This window comes from Rhyacophila brunnea, unplaced genomic scaffold, assembly GCF_057557595.1.
Source record: "Rhyacophila brunnea isolate RB1 unplaced genomic scaffold, BYU_Rbru_1.0 scaffold_4, whole genome shotgun sequence".
NCBI classification, from domain to species: domain Eukaryota; kingdom Metazoa; phylum Arthropoda; class Insecta; order Trichoptera; family Rhyacophilidae; genus Rhyacophila; species Rhyacophila brunnea.
In genome coordinates, this window is record NW_028233068.1 from 9,440,062 (window position 1) to 9,454,281 (window position 14,220).

General features: G+C 34.2%; 2 protein-coding genes across 2 annotated transcripts in view; both read left to right on the top strand.

The window, feature by feature from the left end:
- The window catches only part of LOC147066824 (polyprenol dehydrogenase-like), a 656,880-nt gene that overhangs the window by 342,400 nt on the left and 300,260 nt on the right, over window positions 1-14,220 (top strand). The gene's annotated exons all lie outside the window — the stretch shown is intronic.
- LOC147066827 (A-type potassium channel modulatory protein KCNIP1) overlaps window positions 1-14,220 on the top strand; it is a 136,312-nt gene that overhangs the window by 111,469 nt on the left and 10,623 nt on the right. Inside the window, exon 3 of the mRNA XM_085953774.1 lies at window positions 8,600-8,669. Coding sequence (XP_085809900.1) covers window positions 8,600-8,669 — 70 coding nt within the window. The remainder of the gene's footprint in view (window positions 1-8,599; window positions 8,670-14,220) is intronic.

Here is a 14,220-nt window from a genome sequence, read left to right on the forward strand (position 1 = left end):
TTAATACTGTATTTTGAATTTATAGGGCACTTGACAGCACAAGATATTATTCCTGTTTATACTCAGATTATCGGTAAATCCACCCCTGCACGCGTCAACTATTTTTTTTAATACACTAACACTTACATTAAAATTTCGCTTCGTGACTTTCTGCCTGTGTAAAGTAACCCGAAGTCCAAGGTTACAAGGGATGTAGTATGTGTATACGAGATAATAAATAACGCAAGCGTGTTTGAAAGTTTAGGAAACCCTGGCATGAATAATCCGCCCAGCTGCGCGGAAGGTATAATGAACACAACAAAAACTCTTGAAGGGAAGTTTACGTTATTTATTTTTCTATGATTCACTCTTGGCATTTTGTTCACCTTTCACGTAACTACTTACATTTCGCACAACAGTTGGCATAATAATAATCATTAAGTAGGTATCACTATCACAATAAGTACTTATACTATTATTTTGAGTGTTTCACTATTATGTATGTACTAAGTACACACCAGTGGATAAGGGTAGAGGTAGGCTAATCCCTACATAGTTAGTTCAGACTTAATCTTTTCAGTCAAACGTATTTGTTTTCTTATGGATTTAAGTTTTGTACTATTCCATTTTAGTTTTTTTTGCGACCCGGGTTTCGCCATTCGGCATCTTCAGGCACTATGTGCACTCATCAAAAGGCAAATACACACTGACAACGAATACAGTTAACTCTAACTTATGTAACAGATTAATACAATAAAATAGGTAAAAACTTTATCACCTACCTATTAAGTTAAGGATCACAATAAAAATATATCAAACAAATTATGAACAGTTGAAATATTTGTAAAAAAATCATAATAATGCACTCGATAAGCGTATAAATCGTCAAACCCTAATAATAGATCATTAGTAATTATAAACAATAATTACAAGATAAAAATAACTTTTTATATACAACGTTTCTGTTGAATCATATAAACTTGACTTGACTAGCTTAAACGATCAAAAAAAATGTATTTGATAGAAATAATACTGAAATGTCATTTTGACACTCATATTGATTTCCATAGTAACGCACGTATATATTAATAATTTAGTTGTTAGGACCCTAGCAACCAATAATAGTGGATTGGATTACGGATTTCTTCCGAAATAACTTTTCATACAAAACAGAATTAACTGAAAATGAATTTAATTCTACTTAAAAATGGCTAAAAGTATTTAAAAAATGCATTGGCAACGTGTTCTGATATATTCTAAAAGTTTCAAATGTCTAGATAGTCGGGAAGTTAGTTAAAAATCGATTGCAAGATTTGTACCGGACATACAACCACCGGACAAATAAGAATATGACCTAATAAAAGCGTTGTAAAATACTACACTCAAGAGCTGTAAAATAGTCCATTCTGGGTATTCTACGTATTCGGAATATAAATCTACTATCTAATGAGATATATCTATGTTATATCAGTGTTTAAAACCTACTTTACTTTAGTTCCTACTTGTTTTTGTCACTAACTTGTTTTAAAAACTACAGTGCGTAGATAGTCTTTGTTATTTTTTTTAAATTCATTAAACCCCTAATCCAAACCATAGTACATAATAGTTTTAAAAAAAAAGTCGTTTATCTATAACAAATCTAAAAGTATGCCATTAAACCATACATACTTTTAGATAATTTATAGAGATATAAGGTTTAATGAATATAAAAAAATGTAACCAACCATTTGTAGGAAATATTATGTATTTTTAATTTAACGAAAATAAATAAAAATTACTGTAAAAGTGTACACAATTTTTTCGGAATTATTATGGTTTGGCTTAGGCAGGGTTTTATTGAATTTTAAAAACTAACCAGCACCATCTGCAAATTGTATTTGTTCAATGAAAACAAATACGTAGTATGACTGACAAAGTTTAGTGTTCACTATTTATGTCGAATACACACCCAGTGACGACCCGTATAGGTAGGAAGGTCATGCGTTGTTCAGAGGTTGCAAATGAAGTAACGAAAACGATCGTTACAACTTGCGAAAGCAGTGGTAGACGATGCGGTCGCTTCGTTAGAAATCACCGACATTTTAGTTTTTTTTTTACCACAAGGAAGCCTCCAAACTTGTCACCGCAGAGTTCCTTGGATCTAAATGCTTCAGTTCTTACGAGTTAATATTGGGAATGGGATAACTGGACTCCGGTCAATTGGACGCCGCACTGTTCTAGACACGTATACAGAACGTAGACGAGGAATTTTAATCAGTTTCTATCTACTACTTAGTAGTTTTAATTAATTTTACTCTTAATATAATGTATTCTTTATTGCGGATTGAGAATTACCATGCCTAAGGCTTTATATAAAATAAAAAACTCTTTTTTCGTTGGAACTTAAACATATGCACGATTAAATCATTTTTTACGTCTGCATATTTACATTCTCACAAACTATTAAATCATAATATAATCATTTAAATATAAATAATTATATTAAATATTTTTTTAAAGTACCTATAAGTACCTAACGTCTATTTAATTTCGAATTCCTTGGCGTCCAGTTGTCCCGGTGCCAAATCGTCCTAGACCCGTTAATATTATGTATTTTTATGTTACATTAATTAAATTTGTCTCTTTAACTCTAACATAACAAGTTTGCACACAATTTATTTATAATGTGTAATTGTGTAATATTCCACATATTATTATAATATTATGCTTAGATACTCTTACTGGTTATTTTGGCAATACGCCTGTCGATGCACCTTATTCATGTATCGCGTCGTAGATCCTCTACGCCGTAGAGGGTCTACGATATATCGGTACACTAAGGAGTCTGCTCCCAGACGCGGTGGTTTTGACATTTGTTTGGCCTAATAGATTCTTCTGCTAACTCCTTAATTTACTTAAAGTGCTGTCTTCACTTTGAGGGTTTGCAATCATTGAATCAATCTCAATCTTTGAGACCGTTGACTGGAACAACAAGGTTGTGCTCGTATCCTTAGATTCTATTGAATTGGCGAGTTGCATGACACCAGTGAGCATGGCCCCCACAAGAGGGGGGCTGACAGGGCTCTAAGGCCGGGGTAAAGAGGGGCCCGGCATGGCGGTAGACCAGATAAATGAGATAAACACAGATCTTAAATTTGCTCTAATAAATAGTAAAAAAAAAGTTGCCTGCTATTTTCCTTCGGGTTTCTTCCGATTTAAAAATATATGGTTGTGCGACGAACTTTTTAGTTGTGTGTTAAAAAATCTGCACTGAATTTTATTTGACCTCGAACACCATTTGGAAAACGCCACTGTATAGCATCAGACTATATTTAACCTTAGCGATAGGTAGGGGGGCCCACCAATGATCCTGGCTTGGGGGCCTGCTTCAGGATGTGGGGGCCATGCCAGTGAGTGTCTCCATATGCCGGTTGAAAGGGAATAGCTTCGTAACTGAATCTTATACAGGTCGGCCATTGCAGCTTGATTTCTAGAAGAGACAATTGTTGTCAGATATCATTAACCATAAAATACCTACATGATGACAATCCATTGATTTACATTAATACTTTTCAATCCTTAATATTATTATAATAATTAACAATGACACCTGTGAATAAACACTATAACTATTTTATAAGCATACTTTGCCAAATGCAAGTTTTTGAATAAAATTTTATTCGCACCAAAGAATAATACAGTTTGTTGAACCAACACGTTAACACCATGGAATTAAGGGTTAAATTATTGTTACGGTGAACGATAATGTCTCTTCTCATGAAGGCTCTAGATTTTAATTATGTGTATCTACGTCAACCAAAATTACAGGAGGTTACTCCTCGGACGCTATTGTCACAACGTTGGATGAATATGCTATGGTATGTGCCCGCGCATGGCTGCAGAAAAATTGTGGCTGGGTGATAATGACGTGAAAGTCAGCTTAGGTGATAACCCTTAACAAAAACTAGACGCGAAAAGACCATTCGTACCAAGAGGCATCCAACGTGCCAGACATGTAAATAAATTGAATGTCAGTAGTTGAATAGATGAATGGTCCCCATTTCAATGGCTTTCAAAGTGTGCGCAGCGACCAATCAAATGATTGAAAATGAACAATCACAATGATGGATTAATAATGTCATTGTTGCACCAACTGTGACCTCTAATATTTTACGATATATTTTTTTAACACTACCTATATCAACTTAATAACTGATTCCTTTTGAATATCGTAATATGGGGAGATTTATTTATACATAATCAAGATCAGAAATAAATAAGGGTAGCTTCAATCGAGCTTAAATATTGGGACCGTACCTAAATAAGATTTCATATAAATAAAAAGCATATCAAGTTATACACATGTATATTTTTATTAAAATCGATGTTTTTTTTTTAAATAAATATAAAAAATATAACTATAAAATAGTCAAAAATCTCTTAAGGACAGCATAGAAAACTTAATAAATTAAATTTTAATAATAAATATGAACATAAAATATATGTAATATTAAGAAGGAGTCCTGTGCCAAATTCACATTTTATAACATTTTTTTACAACAAATTATTGTAAGTTTATCTTTGACTTAAAATAAAAAATATTTTTCTTATTAGTGTTTTTAGATAAGTATATATTTATTAATTAACACATTTGAAATTTGAAATTATCAAAAAATGTCTCAAATTTCAAGCTTCGTATTTTTCCGCTAGGCCTCTGGTAGGTAAAGACATCGCCTTAAGGGTAACGCGAATAGGTAATCCAACTTTTGAAAGTACATTTACCAAGAATATAATATACCAATTTTAGAGATTCGGAAAGAGTTTGCTAACCTTTTTTTTATTTCCGATGTAGCTTGTAAAATTAAATTGTATTGTAATTTTTAATTGTAAAATACCATTTTTTTTTTGGAAAATGGGTTTTTGTCTTGCGTTTTGCGCAATTCAAGATAAGTGTTAAGATTGCGCAATTATTAATGTTTGTATTTTTTTTTATTTTTTGGGATTTCGGCGTTCGGGATTCCGGCCATTCGGGATTTCGGCCATTCGGGATTTCAGCATTCGGGATTTCGGCATTCGGGATTTCGGCCATTCGGGATTTCAGCATTCGGGATTTCGGCCTTCGGGATTTCGTCCGGCACCCGAGAAATACTCCTGCCTGCATAATTACAGGCTGCCAGGATATTCCCGTAAAGATATTACGGGAAAAGCTTAGAATGAAGTGGGAAAGACAATGGGTTTGACAGTTTGAGGTTATGGGATTATTAGGTTTCAGTAGCGCTGTGTGCGAAGCATCAGTCACTGACCAGTGTATGAGTTCCATCACCAATCAGTTCGTTAGATTTTAGTTTCTGTGTGAGCGGATGGCCTAAGATAATATATTTGAGAAATCCATCTCACTTACTGGTGTTTTTATGGCGCCGTAAAATGAAAAAGTTTGAAAACTACTGTCCTAGTGTGTGTATAGTCGTCGCCAGGTAAAGCACGTGCTATTTAATTACAATCTAGAATCAATTAATAACATAATCGGATTGTTAGGCATAATCGTCCAATTTTCTCTGCCATATCCGTTACATAATTCGACTTAAAAAGTTCTTTGTAAAATTCAATGCCTTGGCGTAGCGTGTCGGAGCATAAACATGCCTTAATACACTTTTTATAATATCGGCTTTACTGTGGCGGCCACTTTCACTTTTAGAAAAAAGGCTTTCTTTAGCCGTATGCTAATTTGACAGCGTAGGTCAGTGGTTTATAAATAACCTTATTCTTACGTCATGAATAAACTTAACCTAACTTTTTATTCGAAGAGGAACTGACGTATAGTAGAGAGAATAATATCAGCTCTAATAGACGACATCGTAATGCCATTATTTGAATCATCAGTTGGAACCAGGGAACTCAGAAATAATGGGAACAGCGGGTATATTCTATACACAAGGCTGCTTTCGGTCCGCTACGGCAGCTAAATAGGGTAGGAAAGTATCAAATTATTAACACTTATTGTAACAATTACAATAATTTAGTTATAATTGTTACAATAAGTGCTATGTTTTAACAGCACCTCTATAGGCTGTGATAAATTTTAGACCGAGATAGACAGTTTTGACTGTTCAGACGGCTAACTTATTGTAATTGTTACAATGAGTGTTAATAATACGATACTTTCCTACCCTATTTAGCTGCCGTAGCGGACCGAAAGCAGCCTTGTGTATAGAATAGACCCGCTGAAATACCTAACGGGTAAGGAGTAGCAGGTAACCGATCTCGAGTAAGGGATAATCCCGGATAAACTTAAACACGTGTCAAAAAAACGTCATACATCGAATACTAACAGCTCTCGGTTTATGCATTGACGCTCATTTAATATTGGTGTATTACACACACTATTGCACGTGCATAATGCGTGTTTCACTTTCGTAGGACACACACATTCAATACCCTGCATCAAAATGTAGTGTATTGAATATTGCCTATTGGAATTCTATTTATTATTTGTTATGTGGTTGAAACTATTATAAAGATGTTGAAAAAAATGTTCTTCTTCTATAATCAGATGAAAACTCATCGCACATTACGAGGGATAGAAAAAGGCATCAAAGCCAGCTTAACCCAAAATCGGTTAACCGAAAGTTTGTAAAATAAACGAAAACCGGGTATTTTGCTTGGTCAAGCGATTAAAAAAATATTAGAAATTTACGTTTTTTTTTTACTTGAGTTTTTTTTTAAATCTGGTGTTTTAAACCGATTAACCGGATAATATTTCTTAAAAAACAATAACCGGGTAATATTTATCCCCCGATTAGAGCTTATATGTGGATCGCTCGATTGAACGTGCTGTTATGTCACTCAGGGAGGGAGGCAAAGGAAACAGGTAGCTTGGGTTGACAGAAACCTGATGTGGTTTGATGGTGTTATCCTTCCTTCTTCTCCTTACCAAAGACTGGGCATCTGTGCAACTCCTGAGTAGTATTCACAGCTGTTACGTTTAAAGACCATCGACTTGAAGGTAATTGTCAGGTGATTTACCTTCAAGGATGTATTTAGACTAGATGGCGAGAAGATAATCGGGAAACAATAAGCTTTCACGAAAGCTAAAACATTAAAGTTTATTCAACGAAAATGTGAGTACATATACAGCGGACAAGATATACGCGTTACAAAGATTTAAAAATAATAGACGAAGGGCGCGAGGTGCGTGTCCCTTTTTATACATTTTTTGTGATATCATTTTAATTAGTTTATTGACGTCTTGTGTGTGATATCCGGCGTAGGTCCATAGTCATTATGACCGTGTGATGCCCCGCACTTGTGTTTATCAAGTTAGAGTAATTATGTATGTATTTCATCATATTACATGGCTATTGTTTATTAAGCCGTATTAACTTGCAAAGTTTGGTAGATATAACATAAAACGCATTTTTTTTCGTAGTACTTATTCCACATTTTATCAATAGATTAGGACCGGTTTCGTCCGTCTCAGAGGGACATTTTCAACTCAAAGTGTCAACTCAACTCAGTTGAAAATGTCCCTATGAGGCGGACGAAACCGTTTTTATTAAATTAAAACAACAATACAATGCAGTTCCACCATGAATTCACAGTTAACAAAATAAAAGGTATAACATACCTGTACCTCGACCGCGCGCGAGACGTGACACGTCGCGAGTGCTTGTGGACGGATCAATGAAGTCACCTGTGCTCTGAGCGCGCGAGTCAAATCGCGCCATCTGGACAAGGCCTTAATTATTGTTACACTTAGTTATCACAAATCTAGTAGCAGTCTAAGTTTACGTCTAATGAACGGTTCAAACATGGGGATATTGCGCGGGATGATACGACGGTACGAAGATTACGAATCGTTGTAACGTCTAGCTATAGCAATGTGTGACAAGTCTGAGGTTAACGATTAATTTAGCTGCAAGTCATTTCGTATTGTAGATTTATTTATAGTAAATTTTATTTTAACTTCTTCAATTTTATTCAACGACCAATGTATTACAAATAAAGGCCAGTAGCGTGTTTAAAAACTTGAAAACCCGAGGCACTAATTGATTTGAAGATCCTGCAACAAAAAAATTGGTACTGTTCGGTTATACGGAATACAGCGGAAAACGCATTTTAAAAATACCCGATATACTGGATTATTTGTTAGTTTGTGTTAGTTTAGGTTAGGTTAGGTTAGGTTTGGTTAGGTTAACCTAACAAATAATCCAGTTTATCAGCTATTTTCAAAATGTGTTTTCCGCTGTATTCCGTATAACCGAACAGTACCAAAAAAATAATTAAAAACATTGATACATAATCATATTATTACTAGTGGTTTATATTTTTATGTACAAGTAGGTACGTATATGTTTGAGTGATTATGACATGAACCATTATGGTATAGCTTTGACGTTAGTTTCAGGGATTTTTTATGCTTTGGTTACCTAATAATTATTTGATTGGTATATGTACTCGATTTGTAAAAGATTTTAGTATAATTTAATAATTGTATGACTGATTTGAACTATTTCCCTCTCCTCCCCTTTTAAATATTCTAATGAATCGAATGCGTCATCTGCGTCAAAGATAATCTCAGATCTCCGATTGAAAAACTGTAGTAAGATGAACATCAGATTAAATTGTATTTTTTTTCTTCCAGGAATGTCCAGAGGGAGTGGTCCACGAGGATTCTTTCAAAGACATCTACGCCAAGTTTTTTCCACACGGAAGTAAGTCTAAACCATATATATTTAGATCAGGTACATTACCACACCCGATAGAGTAAGCCATTTCTCATTAATTTTATGTTCCTTAGTCAAGATAGCTATTTTCGAAAATAACGACTGCAGCAGTGGAGTGGTGGTGTGAGATACGAGTAGAGCGCGGGCCTATATCCAACCATTGTCAATCTCACGGGCTCACTCTAGGTCTAGACCTCGGTGATGAGTGTGATAATGACGTACCTACGTGTCTAAAGGACTAAAGGAGAAAAGTAGAGTTGTCACTTCATAACTTTACTAAGATGAAAATTAATGATCTAAAACCACAGAACAGATTAATAAATATAATTTCGATAGGCTATACCCCAATACACTCCATTTTGACGCAGCGTTTTGAACGTGGGAGTGTCCAACGATAATGAACCACACATTATAGACTTGCAATAGCGTGTGTTGCAACCTTCAAATACACCAATATATCATCAGCTGGCGTCGATTGTTTGGGCCCCGCATCAGTTGAAATATGACCTTATGGTGGAGCGAGTTCAAAAGAAATTTTTGAGACTCCTTTATTTGAGGTTATATGGATACTATCCGTGGCTTTATCCAACTGACTTTCTCTTAGGTATGCTAACATACTGTAGTTTAAGTGCTAGAAGATATCAATATTTGGCCACGTATTTTTTCGACTAATACGTGGTGTGAATGAGAACTCTGCCATTCTTGGTAATATTGACTTGTTTGTCCCTGATAACTATCTTAGAAATCGGGAGCATCAGTTGTTTGTTCTCCCGAGGAGCAGAACTAACCTGCCATTGGTGATGCCAATTGGTAGAGCAATAACTCTGTTCAACCAAATTGCTTCGGATGTTGATATATTCAATCTACGTGAGAATGAGTATAGGTGGACGTTATTTTATAAATTCTTAAAATAGGGTCTGCTTAACTCATCCGGTGTACTTCCTTGTACCTATATACTTCATATTTTTTGTATTTACACATTTATACTATAGAATAACTTAATATTGCATAATTACAATATTACATAATACTTTTTTAATAATATTTATTTGTTTTTAAATGTCATGTTGTGAACGTCTTAAATTTATAATTTGTAATGTCCACAATATGTAAAATAAATTAAAATTGAAATTAAATTGAAATTAAATTGAAATTAAACCTTCAAATACACCAATATATCATCAGCCGGCACAATTTTCATTTGACTAGCATCAAGCAGAGTAGTTTACGTGCCAAAGTCTTTAAAGAAACTCGATAGTAAATGCGAGGTATCCATAAAGGCATCTAGAAAAAAAAATACCTGTAGGTATTCTAAAAATATTTTTTTACATACTTATATTATCTATTAATTTATTTATTACTACATAAATACACGTGAATATGATTTGATATAATTTTATGCGATGTAATTAGGCAAATAGGCATATCAGTGTAGTAAAAATTGCAAAAAACCACTAAGTTACAAAGTGTATATTCACTTCACGCGGATGAAGTCGCCAACGATTGCTAGTTAATAAATCGTCACTGTTCTGGCAGAAGACACTAATTCGAAAAAATGACATATTGAGTTAGTTATACCAAAATGTTCCTTATTTCAAACTTTACCGTCTGGACACCTTCTTAATAAATAAGCAGTCTTTATTTTAAAGTCATCCTTTTTACGATTACTTAATAAACTCACATGATAGACCATTTCAAACATTTTAACAACTTCAAAGTCAAATTACTCAAAACTAGTATTCTCCAGTTAGTGTGTTCTGCCAGAATAGAGACGAAATTATGTGTATTGATAATAAAATTTTTAGAATACGCAAAATATTTATAAAATTAAACGTTTATCGATTTTTTAACGATAAACAAATAACATTATTTCACGGATAGAATGCAATTTTTAAAATAAACAATATATTTTTATTAATATTATAATATATCTAGTTTTAAGTAGCCATCGTATTATAGCCATCTGCATTCCGTTTTAGTATGATTGATTACATTTTATCATAAAAATGAATGGCTTCCTCCATGAAACCACATTAACGTTAACATAAAAAGTCATAAAGATTTCGATCTTTACCGATTGCCTATCGATAAAATTACTTATTTTTTCCTCTTTTGACCATATCCGATCCTAATAGGATCATAATGGGCATCCGCGTAGTAGAGGTTTGTATCAACAGATTTTTGTTTTCACGATAAATGGATGTTGCCACTTGCTCAACCTATAATAATTAAGTACTTCTTTCTTTTGACCATGTTTGATCCTATTAGGATTATGTTGTGGGCCTTCATGGAGTGAAGGTTTGTAAGTATTAACAGACAGTGACGTCCCTAGACAAAATGCCGCCCCTAGGCAGCGCGACAATGCCGCCCCATTTTTTTATACAGTATTTTTTATCATCCTTTTATGACTCCAATATCTAAGAAATGTGTTGTATGGATACATTACTAACAAAATATATATCACTAAAACATAGAAATTAAATTTAGATATACAAAGAGAATACATATAATATAGGTAATTAATTATGTTAGACACTTCATCCAAATTCTTCACCAAATCATCAGAGTTTGAGGTTCTATTTGGTTGATATTTCTGACACATTTGGTTTGTACCAATCAACAATACACAAATTTATTATTTTCACACTAATTTTGCATACATGTAAACAAAATAAGTTAGCTATTTATATATTTCTTTAATGCTCTTTAATGCTTTTTTAATGAAAAGATATTCCCGTTATTACTAAGTTTAGGTACATATTTCTATATATACCTAATGATTCTACTCGATTTGCCGCCCTTCGAGTAACTGCCGTCCCCAAGCGACGCTCAATCTGCCTACCCCCACGGGACGTCACTGTTAACAGATTTTTGTTTTTACGAGAAATGGATGTTAGCCACTTGCTCAGCCTATCAGGTCCATACTCTGATTCCAATCACAAATGTAAAAACAATATGTGTATTTTTGCCAGACCCTAAATATTAAAAACCGACGCGTAAGCCGCTCGGCCATTGTGGGAGCCAAATTACTAATCATGTATAAATTTCATGAAGGTAGACCCACACACCGTGACCCGCTTTTCAATTACAGGCTGTTGCGTATTGTTATATACCTACAGATGTAGTCAAATTCAATTTTACAATCAAATGTCTTTATTTTATATTTAATGAACATGACAAATTATAAATTCAAAGCGTTCAGGACATGGCATAAAGTAAGACAGTGTTAACAATTTTTCAAATACAAATACAAGGTAGTGTGCGTAAATAATACAATAATAAAATAAAAGTACATGGAAGCACACAGATTGAACTAGTTTGATAGACCCGATCGTAAAAACTTATAAAACAACTTCAACCTAAATTTACTCTCACGTAAGTGGAATATATCAATATCCGAAGCGATTTGATTTCAAATTCAAAAAAAAACTTACTCTAATCAATCTACTGAGTCTACTCTATATATCTTTATACTTTTTTTTTTTTTTTTACGACTCCCGAAGACACTAATTAGATCGCAAGTCCCCATTGGGCCCAATAGGTCAAATGGCGCTAAGAACGGCTCTGTACCTACTTGTTATTTATTTATTTAATAAAAAATACTCAGTGACGTCCCGTGGGGGTAGGCAGATTGAGCGTCGCTTGGGGGCGGCAGTTGCTCGAAGGGCGGCAAATCTAGGAGAATCATTAGGTATATATAGAAATAGGTACCTAAACTTAGTAATAACGGGAATATCTTTTCATTAAAAAAATGAGCTCACTGGTTGGAAACAAAATGTATTAATTAACATGAAAGGTTTAACAGGAATGTATTTTTTTTGTCGAGTTTGCGATGTCTAGTTTACTTCCGTTGTTCTTGTACGTCACGTCCTTGATGACCAGCAACGACACGTGCAGATTTGCGAATTATTTTTTTTTTAATTATAGGTAGGTACACAATAACCTAATAAATTTATCCACATATTTTTGCCAGTCATTTTGAAAGTTGTCAGATGTATTTTTAAATGTATCAGAAACCGTGGACCCGCAATATTATCTACTGAAGTAGAGATGGCATTTAAATTAAATTTAGCGGTATATATTTTGTTACTAATGTATCCATACAACACATTTCTTAGATATTGGAGTCATGAAAGGATGGTAAAAAATACTGTATAAAAATGGGGCGGCATATTGGCGCTGCTTAGGGGCGGCATTTTGTCTAGGGACGTCACTGATACTACTTAATTTAAAATGTTCTATATCAGCATCGATATACTACTAGATGAGGAGTTCCCATACAAGTGTCATTTTAAAAATGTACCACAAAAGAAGATAATACGAATATCGTCTTATAATATTTCCTTGTAGGTATAATGCGTTAAGACCATTAACATGGATTCCCGAATTTCACCCGTATTGCACTGGCTGTAAAACTAAATTTGCGTGTTTGGAATAGTGACCCTAAGGGTGTATGCAACCCAAAGCTTGCAAGCTACCAAAAATTCATGTCTGAGCGGACAGAGCAAGTCGTCATGCGCTGACTATTAGTTAGAGTAAGATGCAAGCTAGATCGGGCTTACTCATAGTTATTGCCAGGTCGTTTTGGAGACTAATATTAAGTGAGCTTATATCGAGTTAAGTCCGCTGATATTAAAACAGTAAGTTTTAACACTGGCCGAGTCGCTGAAAATCGGACGTCATTTTAAGAAGCATATGATTCATCCAGTAGTATATCAATGTATATCAGTAAGTTGTATCTTGTATCCGTATGTCCATTATTCGATTTTGCTGCCACACCACACAAGATCAACATGAAACAGAGTCAGTGTGGCACGTCAACAATATTATTCTATTTATATCTCGCTCCATATGTTATTTTTAGACTAGTCGCAGACTTGGATCGGTCGGGACGCAAATAAATTGCATTCTATAAAGTTGCTTCATTTAATGCACCGAGAATTTATTGAATACAATATTATAAACGCTACATCAGATAAACCAAACCAGTAGCACTGCAACCATATTAGTTTTAAGGGCCCACATGCCCAACGTAGGTCAAAATGGAAATTTTATGGTATTTTCAGAGCATAATCCTGGACATTCCTTAAACGTTGTAGATTGTAGATAATCTATTTATATAATTTTAAAGCCTTATTATTCTTTATATTTATTTTAAACATTTTTTGATGACTGCATAAAGTATTTTTATTACATAAAATAGTATTCTTTTAAACCTCTCGATCTAATGTTTTAGAATATAGTCACATTTCAGCAGTGGCGCACCCAGGATTTATTATTGGGGGGGGGGCAAGGAGGAGAATGTAAATTAGTCCCATAGGCTCTTTTTCTTCTTCGTATAAATATTTTCACAATACACCGTGATATATTTGTACAGTTTCTCCTAGTTTTTATTAAATTGGAGGCATAGTGGCGGTAACCGTTGAGCGTGTCATCAGCGACTGGCGGATTGGAAGTGAACGGCGACCATGCTGGACATGTGTACCTAGTATGCTAAAAGATTACTTAAATAATATCGGCTGTGCTACCCGCTTGGTCT